The sequence below is a fragment of the Camarhynchus parvulus genome, chromosome 2, assembly GCF_901933205.1.
Source record: "Camarhynchus parvulus chromosome 2, STF_HiC, whole genome shotgun sequence".
Taxonomy (NCBI): domain Eukaryota; kingdom Metazoa; phylum Chordata; class Aves; order Passeriformes; family Thraupidae; genus Camarhynchus; species Camarhynchus parvulus.
The window spans coordinates 99,763,942-99,781,124 of NC_044572.1; the positions used below are offsets into that span (position 1 = coordinate 99,763,942).

Sequence of the window (17,183 nt, forward strand, 5' to 3'; positions counted from 1 at the left end):
AAGTTTTCTCTCTGGGTGTGGCACACAGAGCAGCCCCGTGTCGAGATGTTGGCTCAGGAGCAGGGTGGGGAGTGGTGTGTGTTAGCACAGTGTTATCAGCAGAGCTGTTGGATGTGGAGGGAGTATGGGCTGATGCAGGAGGGAACTTGTCCTGAGCAGACACAGTTCTGCACTGCACACTAGAGGCTATGACCATTATTTTTCTCTGAAGGGATGGTAACATTAACTTAACTGTCTTGCATAGCAGTGTATCATTCCAGTCTCATCTGTCACAAGTGCAATTACTCAGAAGTCAGACCAAAACTATGTCAGGAGTTAATCCTCTCTTCTGAATTTCAATAAGTAAAAATAAAGTAAATATCTGTGAGCTAAAGTTCCCTGGGCACTGTGCCTATCAGATATTTGTCATTACGAGAAGGTATAGTTTTTGAAGAGAAACATTTTTGGTCACTATCACAGTTTTATTCTTTATAATAGGTTGTTTACAGCATAAACTAATTTTGCAATGTGTGGTGGGGTTTTTTTATTGTTATTGTAAAAATCTTGGAGGAAAAAGTTCTGAAAGAAATTTTGTATTTCTGAAACAAATTTGAAATATGAAGTGTTAGAAGATATGAAAAATAGCAATTTTCAAAAGTGCAGTTTTCTTTTTCAGAAGTGGTAATGCACATTTCTGATCAAGTGAACTTAGTTTTTAGTCTTCTTAGTCTTTTTACTTAGTCTTCTAAGTAAAAAGACTTAGTCTTTTTCTACTGCATTTGGTTAGTAATGGCTATGTCATGTAAAAGTGAGAAATCCTCACAAACAAGATTTGCACTTGTGACTCTGAGTTGAAAAGGGCATGTGAGGTTGCCTCCTACTTTGTACCTTAGCAGTCGTTGGCTCATAAAATTATAGTGGAGACGAGAAGAACTGGTTGATCATCTTTCTGGGAGATTCAGCTCTCTAGGTAATTAATACTGGGTCATTTTGTCTTGCCAGCTTTTTACTACATTACTTTGTAAAGCCGTGCTCATAGACAACAGAGCAAGCTGTGTACAGCCTTGTGGGTCTTTGTCTCCATGTGAGGTAAGGTGGGGGTTCTTCTCAAGGACACCCCTGTCTCTGGGGGCAGAGGCAGCAGGAACTGTAAGGAAATACTGGAGGGCAGTTTGCTGAGTATTTTACTGTATTGCTACTGTGCACGTGGCTGAGTTTTGGTTAAAGAATCTTCAGGAAAAGGAGAAAAAATTCTTGTTCCACTTCTTATCACATTTGTTGGTTGATACCAAGAGGGAGTGTTACCAGAAATTAAAGAGTCTTGTACAAAAGGGCTTTATGAAAATGGAAAGAAACCAGACTTTTTACACCAGTTTTGACCTCTCCTCTTTGTATCGCATTGTTGGAAGTACATATCTGGCTGGCTAATGGAGGTGGAGGTTTTTGCCTCTGTTGGTTTGTTTTGAATTTTTTAAACTCTTTTTTCCTTGAAAAAAGTAATTTACTTCCAGTAGTTCTTATTCTATAGAATTTAAATCACCTTACCTCTTTTAACATTTACTTACTTTACCAAGCTCTTGTATAGTTCATATAGTCCATCAAGAAGCAGTGTAGGGCTCCATTCAGGTTTTTGGTGGTTTTCCCTGCAGCTTTTGTAATTTTGCTATAATAGGCAATGAAGGTGTTTAAGCCATAAATTGTAACATTTTAGTTTCTGGCAGAAGGCTGAGTCCACATGGCCTAATGCTGGACCTACTTGCCTTGGTAGGGCAGCTCCTGATGTCTAGTAAGGTGATTAGGGGTAAAAAAACCTAACCAACCGACAAAAAGACCCCCAAACTTCACCAGTTTAGAATATTCCAGAGAATGTGGGAGCCAGCTGGTAAATGTCTTACTGGAGAGCAGCACAAGTGGAAAAACCTAAATAATTGTGACCTTAGGACAGCACCTTATTGGTAAGAGGGACCTTAACTGTGTCTCTTCCTGGAAGAGTTGGCCACTCATGGCACATTCATGGATTGTCATGTAGAACACCTTGGTTTGGAGGGGGAGATAGATTTGCTTCAGCATTTGACTTAGGCTGAGCTTTTCATCTGGGTGTATGCCAGTGTCTCATTCACCTGTTATACCTAGTAGCAAAGGTTGTCATCTGAATTGTGTGGTAATTGGAGATTTTTTCAGAATACTGAGGACATAATGGATATTAACCATGGCATAACTAAGAATAATTACAGCATTACAGGCGGGAATCCAGTGCTGAGTTGTCCTAGCTTTGAGAGTTGGACACTTGGCCTCCTGGAGACTGAGAAGTTTCAAAGGTCATTCAGCTGCTGATTCCTTTTCCCTTCTGTGTTTTGGTCTCAGCTGGATATAAGAATGAGTGAGCAGCATCACCTCTGTCTTTTAGCCAACGACCCTTGCCTGCTCAGGGTTAGACATTTTTTTCAGCAGCACTTTTCCCAATTAATATTTTCACTGAATATATATTTTTTTTGTGTTACTGGAAAAATAAGCATTAAAGTTAGGCCATATTTTAGTCTAAACGTACCATTTTTAAAGAATATCATTGCATAGCTTTCTTAATAATCTTGCAGCTGTGAAGTTGTTAAAACAGGATGCAAACACCATGCAATATCCTGTTGAAGTAGAAGACACATTACTTCAGTGTAGTTGGCAGAATTAATTTCTTCTCATGCTAAAGCACACAAGAGTCTGGATAGGATAACACTAAGATGGATACATAATATTCTCAAACCTACAGTAGAAATATGTGAAATATGTGGAAGAGATATTTTTACATATTTCTTGAACAGAAAAGGGTATAACAAGCAATACATTATTCTGTTAACAATAATGACAGTGCTTTTTTTATTAAAGTAAATTCAGAAGTAGTGAGTTGATGGCTAATTCTGTCTTCACCTTCCTTCTTGTTTTCTAGTGTCATGGCTTTTGACAGAATTCTAGTTTATAAATGAGGAGTCAGTAGCCCTTTGGTACTATGCCTGCACTCCTGAAGGCTGGTTTTTCTGAACACCTAGTTTCCACTTCTGAATTAAGTACTCTTAAAATTTTTGCGGAATAAAAGTAAACGCACCATTTATGAGGCTGATTTTTTCTCTTCTTTCCAAGTTCAAGTTTATTGTGAATTTCTTTATTGCCCCTCCCTTTGCTCTCCAGTATTTTTTTATATAACAGGTAAAACACCAATTCTATACAAATTATTCTCTTTCAATGGAGGAAAGGAAACTGTTGGTATAAATATGAAATAATAATATGTAACAGCTGTTAGAATTCTACATGTAGAAAGCTGATGTGTTTATGAAGCAATATTAAATTTCTTCAAAGGCCTATTCTGGCTAGCATAAAACAGTGAAAAATAAATTCTAGAAGGACAAGGTTATCATGTGATATATGATTTTCTGGTTTTTTGGGTTTTCTTTGAGATTCCTTTTAAATTTTGTATGGCACACACTGTATGTACCTGTCTTAAAAATGAACTAAATATTTTAGCTATAAATCAACTTGTCCACTGCTGTGAAAGACAATAAAAATCTTTAAAGGTTTGTACAATGCCTTTTATTTTCTATACATTGACTGAAATATTTTAAATAGTCACTTATGAATGGAGAAGTCAGTCTTATATTTTATCAAGTGCTCTTCTCTTCCTGTCTAAGGGAAGGTGCTCTAAAGTACTTCAGGTGATACAAAATAAAACCTAATTTGCTTCTAATTCTGTGTATTAATAGCTCTGCTTTTTATGTCTTTTCCCAATTGTGTATTATTGCTATTATTGGGCTGTGAACAAAAGCAGAACTTCGCAGGTGAAAATCACATTTCTGAAATTTTGTCAATAGAGACTATTAGAAAACATGGTGAGAAAGAAAGAAAGAAACCATGGTTTAAAAGGAAGCCTGAAGAGCAGGAAGTGTGTATGGACTTTGCACATATGGTGTAATTTCCAGTTTAAGCTTTTTTTGTTCAGTGTTTGCTGTAGACAAACCCATCCTTTGAAAGCTAAGAAACAAAAGGGTTTTCTGGATGCTTTATATGAAAAAATACATAAGGGAAGGTTTGAATGGAAATGTAATCTCTGTTAATAGTCCTGTTTATGTAGCAATAGAGAAAAAAAAAGCTTTTGAGTACACAGCCCTAGGAATAGAAAGCAGTAAATTTTGAGGTAAATATAGTTCAAGAAGAAGTCATCTGAAATTAATTTTGCAAATCGATTAGACAATTTTGAGAAGCAGTAACAAGCCTAAAATGCTAAAATTACATTAATTTTGATACTGCAAACTGACCAATGTATCCAAAATACCCAGAAATTTCTATCCCAGCTGGTTTGCCAAGAAACTCATCTTTATAGGTGCTTTTTCTGTTGATGGAATTCCATTGATCTTAAATGGGATTTTCCATTGTTTTGGACATCTGTGTATGGCTCCTTTTGCAGAAGGAGACCTCTGTGAATACTAGAGAGAGTGTAGAGGATGGGTTCATTTGGGTCCTTTGTTGTTGCATCAGTGACAAACTAAAGCTGATTTTATACTCTGAAACTTTTTCTAGATAGTTTTGAGTGTCAGAACTGAGGAATATGTATGTTTGACAAAATAATAATGTAGTGCAGTGCCAACATGTAAAAGCAGTGCAGCTGCTGTTTCCTAATCTTTTATCTTGCTAAAATTATATTCAGTCATTTACTCTTGCACCTTAGCTTGATAAGGCGCTCATCTCTCCAGACACATACATTAGATAAGTGGAGATTAACACAAAATAAAACTATTGGAATAGTTGCAGTAGGGAATAGTAAAAGCGTTGCAGCTAGGTTTTGGGGAGTTTAATTCATAATTCTGAGAAACATAATGCTAGAGCTCTTGCAACTGCTTAAATAAATACAAATTTTCCTGGCAGTGTCTAGCTGAGTTTGCTGGAGGAGGCTTTGATATAAATAGAGGCTCTAAATATTTGACACAGAGTTGTTAGCAAGACATTCAGTGACTTCCAGCTAATGAAGGAAGACATTTAAAGCACACAGTTGCTGTTTTCTGTATTTGTACTGGGAAACTGACTGCTAGGTGCTCTACGAGAAGTGCAGCAAGCTCAGTCCTCAAGAAAGAAGAAAATTAGTATAATGTTGCACTGAAAATAAGTAAGCTGTTTAACATGATTAAAATCTGGTTGACACAATCCCAAAAATAACTGGATAATAGTATTACCTGCTAATGTTATTATTCTGCTACCAGAATGACTGAACACATTGGTCCTTCCCATTGAAATGGAAAAGTCTTCAGGCCATAGAAAGCCATAAACCACTATTGTACCTTTTCCTATGAATGCCACAGAACTTGTTCCCACCCTGAAATTAAACTTTAAAAAGAACCAAAAACCAAGAAGTTGATTTATGGATTTGTCCTGATATCAGGAGTGTCCTCTTTGCCATTCTTTCCAAGAAGGCCACTAATGGCCATTGTACATCCTGTGCTCCTCTGTAGAGGACCCTGAGAGTAGGTGCATAATAGCAGAGCTGCCTCCCTCTTCTCAAGTGCATTGACTTTAGAACCCTGATAATTGCTTGCAGAATTCCCTGTGGTATAGGTCCTGTTTACTCTATCTTGCAGGTTTTTTATAGTTACAAATGTAGGTGTAAGTCTTCAGTTGGTCTTTAAAGGCTGTGGCCATAAGGAAAGTTTAGTAAGTGACAAGAGCAATTCTTACAGGAAAATGAGAAGCTGCTCTTAAGGATTCTGGATTTCACTCAAAAAACCCCTCTATCAAGCTTTGGTGGATTTTGTAGTCCTTGACAGATTTTTTTAAGGCTGGCTGTGAATCATATCAGTTCAGAAATAGAGAGTAGGTGCTTATTGTTCTTCCTGCTTGCTAGGCACCCATGCATTTCACATGCTTCTTGGCCAACCTGCAGATGTGGAGTGTATACCCAGAGTTTTCTATCGAGGCTATTAAGGAAATTAAATCTGTGACTCAAAACATTTGCTGGTTTGGGAAACAAAAGTTGTAGCTATTGTATGGATTTGCTAATATAGGGCCTTTGCAGTTTTGTTTTATAATTAAAGTGGACAAATGTGATGAGGATGAGGACCAATTAATGCATAACTTGTTAACTCATTCCCACTATTGTTTCCATGATACTGTTCCATGATATTCCATGATGCATTATTGTTTTCAGGAAGTTGTGTCTGGCGAAAGTTAGTTTCTTTTGGAATACATGTTTCTGGCAGGGCTAAAGTTGTATATGTATTCCAAAACCAAGTTGTTTTGGATATAGCTGAGAAAACTTCACTGATACAAGTCCCCAACACTGGGGATACTCAAGAACCCTCTTGATGCAATCCTGTGCAGTGTGCTCTGGAATGACCCTGTTTGAGCAGGGAGGCTGGGCCAGATGACCCACTTTGGTTCCTTCCAACCTGACCTAACCTTTGATTCTAATATTTATTTTAAGCATAAACACGGATACCTGTGGAAAAAAATGGTTTAAATAAGTTGTCAAAAGGTGATAAGGTCAATTGTAAACTCAAGTGGGAAATACTTTGTGCCATTGAATTTGGTTTTATCCGGCCAATTAAACAATATGTTGTTTTTCTTTTCTCTCGTTGCAGCCTGTGCTTTCCGTTACAATGGGCTCTCCTTTGTCTACCTCATCTACCTCCTGCTCATTCCTCTGTTTTCAGAACCCACAAAAGCAACCATGCAAGGTAAGAAGTTCATTGCTTCATTCTTCAGAGTCTGTGGTGCACAGAGTACATGCAAAAGCTTTGGTTGAGTAGAAGGTGAAGTCCTGAGTGCTTCCCCCTCATTAAGTGATGTGACTTGTAATACATACTATAAATTCCCTGACGTAGTTTTACAATATGCTGGCTTTGGTGCCCAAGGACTTCTAACCATGTTTGCCTCAAATTGCATCAGGGCTGTCTGATAGCACTGCTGGGCATTCCTTTTTATGACATTATTTCCTCTGGAATACTGATGTGGTCTGGGTGAAAAATGAGTTTTCAGAACCTTCCCAAGGCCATCTTATCTAGATTTGCTCTAGGTCTGAATTGGTAGTTAATTATGAGAATTAAGTTTGATACAGATTTTTCATTCAATTGTATTTTAGGTACTTATTTAAACAACTGTCATCCTGAATTATACTACTGCCTTAGCAAACATAACTTGAAGGGCTTGTTTTTAGAGATTACGAATGACTGCATCAGGCATTCAAGCATTTATGTATCACATACAGAGGTGTGCCAGAGCAAGAATGGAATACTTGGTATTTACATTCCCCTGTAATGAGGGAGGAAAGAGGTTCTTTATAGGCCTGTAAATGGTTTATGTATTTTAAATTACAAAGCTTTGATTGGTATAGAATCATAGAATGCTTAGGGTTGGAAGGGACCTTAAAGATCATCTGGTTCCATAGACAGAGATGTCACTCACTAGATCAGGTTGCTCAGGGCCCCATCCAACCTGTCCTGGAACACTTCCAGGAATGGGATATTCACAGCTTCTCTGGGCACTCTGTTGCAGTTTTTCACCACCTTCTGAGTAAAGAATTTCTTCCTAGTATCTCATCCAAACCTACCCTCTCTCAGTTTTAAACCATTGCCTGTTGTCCTGTCACTATCTACCCAAGAAGTCCCTATCCTTCCTTTTTATAAGACTTCTCTTAAGTACAGGAATGCTGCAGTGAGTTCTCCCTGGAGCCCTCTCTTCTCCAGTCTGAAAAATCCCAGTTCTTCTTCAAAGCCTGCCTTTGTAGGTCAGGTGTTCCTGTCTTTTGGTGGGATCCATACCAATTGGGTGGGCTCAGTTTTTGCTGTCTGTGTCAGTAGCCAGTGGAACCAGGAAAAACAGGCCTGAAAAATAAATTAAGCAAGCATAAAAAGTGGGAAATCCCACTCTTGGTGAGGCTGTCAGTCTTTTTACAGAGGAATATTACAAGGACAGTGTAAGCATGGAACATCAGTAAATGTGCAGCTGTGAGTTAGAGTTTCTCTTAAAGCTGCTGAAGGTATGAATTGAGAGGGAAAGACTCATTGGGAATTTGATTGCAGCTCTTCCAATATTTTATTGCAGATAATATGCAATTACCCTATAGGTTTTGTGTGTTTTACTTTTGTTGCCCCTTCTGTGTGTGCCAGGAGAAGTGCTTGACAGGATAAACAAGAGTGAGAGTGGAGAGACATACAAATTCTCTTCTTTTGGAGTATAAAAAAAAAGGTCTATTTGATTAGGGCTAATTCCTGTGTGACTTAATAGAATAATCTAGTTTGCATCACTGATTGTAGCAATCTCTACTCAGAGGAAAATGCTTTCTTAGGACTTTGGATAGTTTCCCTGTATTGTGTATCACATTGCATTGCACTTCACCTGAATGTCATGTTATGTATGATGTGTTTGTCTGAATTAATTTCTTATAAAAAATTAATATTTATGAGTGTACCCACTCTGCCCACTGTCCCTGTCACATTTCTAAACTCTGTGTGTGTGTGTATGTGTAGGTGTATCTCTCTAGAAACTGTTGAAGGTTGTTGTGGGGATTTTTTTTTTGTGTCCAGAAGATGGAAAAGAAAGAGGAAATGTTTAAATGTTTTAGCTAAAACTGGCCAAACCACTAGTAAATCAGAGTCAAAAAATAAATAAATTAAACTTTACTAAAAAAAACCCAAAACCAAACCAAATCTATGTTTATGTACTTTACTTGTATTTTCCCCCTAATACTTCTGTCACTCAGATAATATTTTTTTCTTGAAATTCTGTTTGCTTTGATTAAATTTTTAAAATTCTAAATTTTAAACTTTCTAGCTTTCCACTAATTTTTTTTCCTCATCATCTCCTGATACACTTAGCTCTTCAGTCAAAATCTCTGACCAGCTTTCCTATCTCTTGCACTTTCATCTGTTTTCCCAGTTTGTCACCTTGCACTTTACAGTTCCTAAACTTATGGAGCTTCTCTCCACCAAGCTGAAGGGTTTTACAGGATATAGAATTAGAAATTATTCTGAAATGGATGATATCTGTCTAGTTTAATTTAAATTTTGACAGAAACTTAAAAGTTTAGAAACACTAGAGAAAAACTATTATACTCGCTCAAATAGTTCAGATGGTGTTTAAAGATTAATGAGTAATTTTTTTCCTTCTTGCCCCCTTAAATATTTAATCTCATTAAAAAGGTTAATTACTAAGACAAAGTAATATTAATCCTTAAACATGAAGATATAATTCACTGTGTATGTCTCTGCCTATGTTCCATGTATTAGTTTCAATTCTAACTAAAGGATTTGTCTCCTATACTTCTAAAGAGGTTGGTATTTCACCTGTCAGCATCTTAAAACTAACCTATGGAACATAGGTTGAGAAAACTGTGTAAAAAACATTAATTGAAAATAACATCTTCTTGTATACAGGAGTAACTTAAAGCCTGAGCAATTTTTCAAGGGTTTCTAATGGGAACAGTTTTTGAGGCATTTACCTCTTTGTATGTGTAGTGAAGCCCTGTGATTTCAGCAGTAATTCTTCTACATGAATTATCTCTAAATTCAGTAACTGATTTGTTTCCTATTTCTCTGGAGCTGACAAATACATGGTAAATTGTGCAACAGTCTAGTTTCTAACTTCTTTGGCTGTGAGATTGCTTATATTAGTGACATGTTTTTTCCTTTGTTTCTAATGTCTGCTGCAGTTATATCTTCATCCTTAATAAAGGCTTGTACATGATGTTTTTATAGAAATAATAAAACATGACAACATAGATTGGTCCAGTCTTGGGCAAATGGCTTATTTAGCTGTACTAAATTACCTGTTTTATGTGGCTTTTTTCCCCAGTAAGAGATGTGATTTTACATTTAGATAGGTTTTATTTCACTTTATTTAATTTCATATTTTTTAATTAATAAGACTCTGTAGCCAGTCATGATGTAAATAAAAAAATGAGGGAGGGAATCAGTTAATTTTACACATGGAATAGGTTTTGCTCAATCTGCTTCTGTTAATGGCAAAAAGAATGGGTTTGCTTCTGAATTAATTCACTGCTCAGGAAGACAAAACTTGTATCTCTGGGAAAAATGAACTTGTTGCAGCACTCAGATCAGTAAAAATGATGTTTTAAAAATGTTTAGATTGATAAAATGATGAAATATAATTAAAAAATTGTTAATTCAGCATTATTCTGAGCGTGGCTGAAACGATGGTAAAGAAATGGAACAATAAAATTTGTTTTGCAGATATTAGAGGGTTTGTGATTTGCAGTAATCTGCACAGAATTGTAAGATACAGAAGAGTTGCAGTAACAAATTCAGGTCACCAAATATAGCTGAAGGTTTTCAGGAGAGTATTGATCCAAGTGAATATGGGAAAAAACTTTATGCAAACATTATTTTGAGTTTCATGCGAGAACAATGCCCCTATGTGTGCTCATCAATTCTACAATTACTAGTAATCTTTCTACACTCATTCACTTCTTTTATAAGTTAGAAAATGCTGTTGAGCAGTAACAAGTGGGATTTCTACAGGATTGGGCACATGTTTTTTATGGAGACATGCGAGGCTGCTACATAAACATCCTTTGACTTACAACACTGCATCTCAGCTGGGTTTCTCCACTCCCAACATTATAAGGTATTCTCTTGGGAGTGGACAGTGTGTTATTTATAATCAGTGGGCCAAATCCAATAAGTACCTGTTCTTGGAAATTTTAGCAATGTGAGAGTCAAAATGGAGCCATATCTTTACATTAACCGCTTTCACAAATACTCTTGTATCTTAAGAGTCCATGAACATTTCTGTTATTGGTGCTGTATGCTCTCTCACTATTTAGGACCAAAACATTTTCTTAGGAGATGAATTAGAACCCCCTTCAGCTAGATGAATGTGAACTCAGAAGAAGCATTGGACTGACAGTGTTGGGTGCAAGACTCTTGTATTTTTCTTAAGTTGTGTGCGATAACAAATACTCACTCTTGACTTGCTTGCTGCCTCGTAATGCTGTTCCCAAATGGGTACGCCACTCTAAGGATGGACACTCCAGCGCCTGAGCTGTTTCACTTTTGAGCTTTCACAGACTAGACTGTAAGCAGGGATTCCCAGTAAATGGTTGATTAGACAGTGTGTCACCCATTTTCATTACCATGTTTTATTTGAGTGCTGGCAATGTTTTTGGATGTCAGAAACTCAGCGGCATGTTGACTGAAGACTTGCAAGCAAAGCAGAACCATCAGAGCTGGGACAAGAATCAGAAGTCAGGAGAAATAACTAGAGGAGGAATAACTAGAAAAATTTTTAACTTGCAATTAACTATTTGATTCAGACTTTCTTTTGTGTGATTATTGATGACATGAGTCATTGGAAAGATTAAAATGTAGAGAAGGAAATGAGTCTTGGTAAAAAGGGCAAAAATTCTTCAGAGGCTTTTGAAATAAGGTGTTTGGAATTAGACTGGTGTGGGGTTTCTTGGATAGAGGTGGAAATCCTAAATTATACAAGAAAAAGCTAGTTTAAGGAAGGCTGACACTATCACAAACTGCTTTCACTGTAGGAATGAGCACTTTTATAGCTGCATTGGGTTTTGTATTATTTTATTTTATTAATTTTAAAGCAATATTTCTGCTGATGTATTAAATAGCATTTGTTTTAGGGAAAGAAAAAAGACAATTCCAGTTGACCTGAAAGTGATCTCTTTAGTTATTTTAATGTTTCAAGTTGATCCCGAGCCCTGCCCTGATCACCCTGCCCTGGTGATAGTCAGCTTCAGACTAAACATGCCATGGTTTAATAAAACTCTTCAATTAAATTAAATTTGTTTAATTTAACTCTAGCCATGACTAAAGAGCTAGAGCCAAACCCAAGCTTCCTTTTTACCCCAAAGTATAAGTAAATTCCAATTTATTACATAGAGAAGTAATTTAGAGGTGCAAAGAAGGAATTTTTGTTCTTGGCAATAAGTTTGAAAATGTTCTTGCATTTTTTCCCCTGATTCATTAAGCTACATGCAACACCTAATAATATCAACTTTACTTTATAGAGCTTCTGAAGGTGACTTTTCTAGCTGTCCTTTCTGTTTTTCTTTTTTAAAATAATTGAAAATTTGTCAATTTTGTTCCTTTCCAGGAAGGATGTGCAAAATAAAACTTTTATTTTTTGTTGTATTTGGAAGGTGAAAGAGCGCAGAAATGGGAATGTAATTGAGAAACAGCATGGTAGATTAGGGGAGTTTGCTGTGAGCTAGCTGTCCTCCTATCTAATGCCACTAAAGTGTGAGTAGAAATTTCTGCCATGAGTTTGAATGAGATAAGCACAGAAAATGTTGTTTAGAACCCAGCTGTGAAGTTGAGCACTGACAAAAGCACTTTCCTGAATGTGCTCACATTCTCAAATTTGGGATCTGATGTAGGCTTACTGTGTTTGTGAAAGGATTTTAAACTCAGAATGACTTTATGTCATGTTTTTAAATTGAGTTAAATAATAAACTTATGAAAATGTGTTTTACAAAATCATATAAAAATAGCAGCACCTTAGAATGTAAAATAGGATTGAATGTCCACCATGTTTTCCAGTAATCCTAGTTCTGATTAGTCAGGCCACAAATTATGATGGAAAGAGGGTGGTGCTGGGTGTGCCAGGCCAGCCAAACTTCAAGAATTTGTTCTCTCTTCTTTGTCCTTAAGCATGAATTTCTCCGACTTAAATTGCCTTTGTTCTTTTTAGTGTACTTTGTACGTAAATGATTGGAGAACTGTTACGCTTCTAGTTTTTTGTTTCAATGAGCCTTTTTTCCCCCCCTTTTTTGATTCATTGGCATAATTTGGTTATTTTATGCGCATTACACACAGCAGGAATCATGACCTTCCATCCACGCCAGGAACTTTCTCCTACCCTGTTTTCCCTGCAGTGGGAATGGACCAGCCCTGGAGGCAGCAAAGTTTCCTTCTGATGGTTCTGAGACCTCTTGATCGAGCTCTGTCAAAAGCTGTGATACAGAGTTAAAAGGGAATAAAAAATGTTTACAGTGCTGGAGCTTTTCAGCTCTGTCAATGAGCAAGTGGATTGGAAAGAAATTGCAGGGATATTTTTGAATCCACTTCTACACTAGTCATTTAAAAGTCAAAATTACATTTCAGGAAGAAGGTAGGAGGTTGATAAGATCTTGGCCAGATTCAGATAATACTAGAGGAGAAAATCAACATGCAATTGTTATGGTCTACTATAAATTAGAGGATGAATGATCCTAATAACCATACAGCCGAATATTTCCCTAGGGCATGCAACTTCTTAAACAATTACTGACTTGTGAAGAGTCAGTGTTATTTTAAAATTAGGTTTGGAGGGACTACGGACGTCAGAGAGAGTTAGTCATCACTATTCTTATGATCCAAAATTAACAGAAAATAATCTTTAAGGTTTTCTTAACCTGAAGTGCAACATAAGTTCAGGGAAATTAGTGACTGAAGAGCTCAAGCATCTGGATGTGGTGACATTTTCTAGTAAAAAATGCAAGAATCTTTCTAGAACTCCCATCTCAAACGCGGGTGGCTTTTGGAGGTGAAGTCCAGACCTAACTTGCTGACTAACAACTCCCACAAACAACATTAAGAATAAACAGAGTTTGAAAGGAATGAGTAAAAGGGGAATAATCTTAGAGGTCAGAAGTGGTCAGATGAAATAGAATTTGCCAGAAGTCAAGCTGAGTTAAACTCTTCCAAGGAAAGTGGAACAAGGAATAAAATGTGTTTATCTATATGAATATAAAATAATTAAAAGCATGGCTTGCAGTAAGGATGAAGTAGGAATCAAATATCATCTAGGTATACCCCAAATTTTAGACAGGATTGTGTGCTTCAGTTTTGAATCAGGGCAATGCTATTAAACACAGAGACAAAGGCTAAAGCACCACCTGGGAAAGAGGCTGGAAAAAGAAAACTTACTGTTTGTGAGGAAGAAGTAAGACCCAAGGAGTTTAAATGTTAAAGTTTTAGAGACTGCATAATGTCCGCCCTAAACCCGAGTGTGATACCCTAAATTGAAGAATGAAAATATTAGCTCAAATACAGAAAATAAGAGGAAATGCTCTGGCATGTGAACTCCTGTGATATGAACTACTGTGAACTTGTATTTTTTCAAATTTTGGAGTATATTCATTAGAGCAGAATAAATAAGTATCTTGAGGCTACTGGAAAAAAAGAGATTAAATGAAAATGTCGGTTCTAAAACAGAGTTGTGCTAAGCAACCTAGATAATACTTTGGTAAGGTCAATTCAGATTGAGTCCCAAGAAGCTGATGCTAATGTACACAAATAAGATAAAAACAATGCATCTCATAAATTAAAATAGATTTCCTACTTTTTCAGTCTGCAAAGGGAAATCATCATTTTGGATTTGGACTTGAGGAGAAAGTTAAATGGGGTTAAATGGGGTTGCTAGCACACCATCTAGAAACTGTGTATGCATGGTGGACCAGAGATAGTTTTCTAGGTTTCAGGCTTCTAATGAACAGAGTGGGCCTAAAGACCCATCTAACTTCAAAGTGGAATATAATCCTTTTATGAACCAGAATATATCCTGTGATGATGGGAAGTAGAATAACCCAGCCGATGCCTCTAAACCCACATTACCGAAATCACTTGCCCAATGCCTCCAGAAAACCTGTATATAAATGGTGAGAGTCAGATGGTTTGCCAAGGTTTTCTATCCATGTTTTGAGTAGTTTGGGGAGGGTTATTTGTTTTATTTTACATTAGGCTGAGTTAACAGTTGCTGGCTTGAAACTGTCTGGTGGTTTGGTTAAGGAGATGGACAGTGTTGGAAGATTTGTATCCTTACTGTGGTCATCAGAACTGTTTTCAAGAGTTCAACAGTCAGAAGAACTGTATATTGTTTTAAAGGATTATGCTTGGCTTTGGAAAATGAAAGAGTCAGAAGAATTTAAAACACATTTTGGGCCTTCCTATTCTCATCTCTCATACTCCTGTATGTTAAACAACCAAGTTTTATCATGCTTTCTTACAGGAAGGGTATAAAAACCCAGTAAGCTAATACGTATGTTTTTTTATTATTATGGCTGATCTGTAGGTGAGAGGAATTCCAATAAAATCAGTGCAGTTTTTCAAAAGGAGTGCAGCTGTTCCCATTCACTCCAATTCTATTGCCTTGTTTGAAGGCAGTCACACTACAGAGAGTCACATCCTGAATCTATTACACCAGATGGTGTCTGAAGAGCATTAAGAAGTGAGCCTTGGACTGTATTAGACAGCAAGGCAGGTGATGGCATCAGCTTGACTTCTCATTGCAGTGTCTTGGCACCAGCTTTTTGCTATGAATTACTCTCTGGTAGCACCAGAAATTTGTCCACTGAGGTAGACACTATTTCTTTAAAATTCATATGTAATTTATTTTTCTTCTGTGTTTTCCCTTCTCATTTGACCTTATTTCAAATAGGTTCTTGTCAGCAAGAGATTTGCTCCTCAAGTAAAGTGCTAAGCATGGATTTTTTTTCTTTTACTCTGAATTTCATCCTCACACATGGAAAAGTATGTAATTTTGACAGGAGCTTATTATGACAGAAAAGAATACTGCCTTTAGAGCACAGTAATTGGTAGATATTAGGCCTCTTTTATCAGATTTCATAGCTAAGCCTGACTTCCCGTGGATGCTTCTGTGTCTATAATGGATTTGAATCCAGATTCCGCATCCCCAGGAATTTGTGAAGCCTAAAGTAGAAATCTAGATTGGTGTTAATTCTTTGCAGATCAGCACTGTACTTTCATGTCATAGTGAGCCTCAGAGACAGTCTCCACTATAAGAATACTGCATCCTTGTATTTTTCTTTCCTTCTCTTGAAATCATCTACCTTCCTTTCCACTTGTTAGTTGTATGACTTAACAGGTCTTTTTTGTTGTCTCCTAGTAGAATAGTCTGATGGTTTGTGCTCCAGCTGCTTCGCTCCTTTCATGAACACAGAAGTACCCTTGCTAAGCGGCTGAACAAGAAACTAGGAGGGTGTGAGACACGGACACTCTTTTATGAACTACTTGTTTTTCAAAGGATTTAAGAGTTAAAGGAGAACTAAGTAGCAAAGTCTTGGTTGTTCACCAGTTGTATTTCTGCTTGTTCTGAGAAATCATTTGGTGCTGCAGTGTTACAGGCCCTGGTATCTTCCAGCACATCTAGACAAATGTCTATGTAGTTTGTGTAGTTGTGGTGCTCCACTCAGCCTGAGGACTTGTCATGCCTTTATGGGTGAAGAGCAAAGGCTGGTTTTGGAACCCATTCCTGAAGACAGGAATATGGAGCAGCTGTTATCATGGAATCATTTGGGTTTCAAGAAACATTTAAGATCTTCCTGGATCTTAAGTAATCCTGGTTCTAGTGCCACTAGGGCACATCTATCGATCATCTGACTGGAAGGTGCTTCTCTTAATTTCCCTGGTTTTTGCAGCACTGGTCACCAACAGAGGCACAACTGACAAGGAAGGTTTTCAAATCATTGGCGACTGGTAAGTGGAAGAAGAATGCCCTCTCCTCCTTCTATCTCCATTGTCTGAAACATATGCAAGCTGTCTGGAGTTGCAATCACAGGGGGCTGAATTGTCAGCAAGGAAACTGCTCATTTACAAACTCTCACAAAGCTTGGATTAAATTTTTCATGAGAATGGCTTTTTGTCACTACTGTTTATATTTGAATGACAGTAATGTGAGTTGGATTTTTTTCATAAAATAAATAAATAGTGTTCAGCAGGCTGCTCAGGGCTGGGAGGGGGGGGATCATGTATGTATGGAACAGGAGGCAGGAACAAGATGCTGATTCATTTCTCTTTACATGCCAAAAGCAGCACCTAACTGACAGTAAGCAAGAGGTTGTCCGTCAAATATTTATGATGTGGAAATTTCAAAGGGCTTTTAGAGGCCCCCACAAATATCACTGATCAGACAGAGGACAAAAGTTTTTAGAGTGTTTTCTTTTTTCTTTCTAATGATATATATGTGTGAGGGCTTATCCTGCTATTTCAATTGCAGCTCGCTGACATTATGTTGAAAGTGAGATGCCACACATACTTTAAATTGAGTAGGCTTTTTTGTCAACACAGGCACATAAATTGTGCCTTCATAGAAAGCACCTCTTTTTCAGTTCAAGGATATTTATCTGGTCATATTTTGCTCATTGCTTTGATTTCTGCAACTTCCGTGGATCTGGTTTATTGCATCTGTCTTAACTA

General features: G+C 37.1%; 1 protein-coding gene across 4 annotated transcripts in view; it reads left to right on the forward strand.

The window, feature by feature from the left end:
• Positions 1–17,183, forward strand: part of PIEZO2 (piezo type mechanosensitive ion channel component 2) — a 286,587-nt gene that overhangs the window by 43,841 nt on the left and 225,563 nt on the right. For all 4 annotated transcript variants that reach the window (XM_030967574.1, XM_030967591.1, XM_030967583.1 and 1 more), the window contains exon 2: positions 6,591–6,686. In XM_030967574.1, the coding sequence (XP_030823434.1) occupies positions 6,591–6,686 (96 nt within the window). The remainder of the gene's footprint in view (positions 1–6,590; positions 6,687–17,183) is intronic.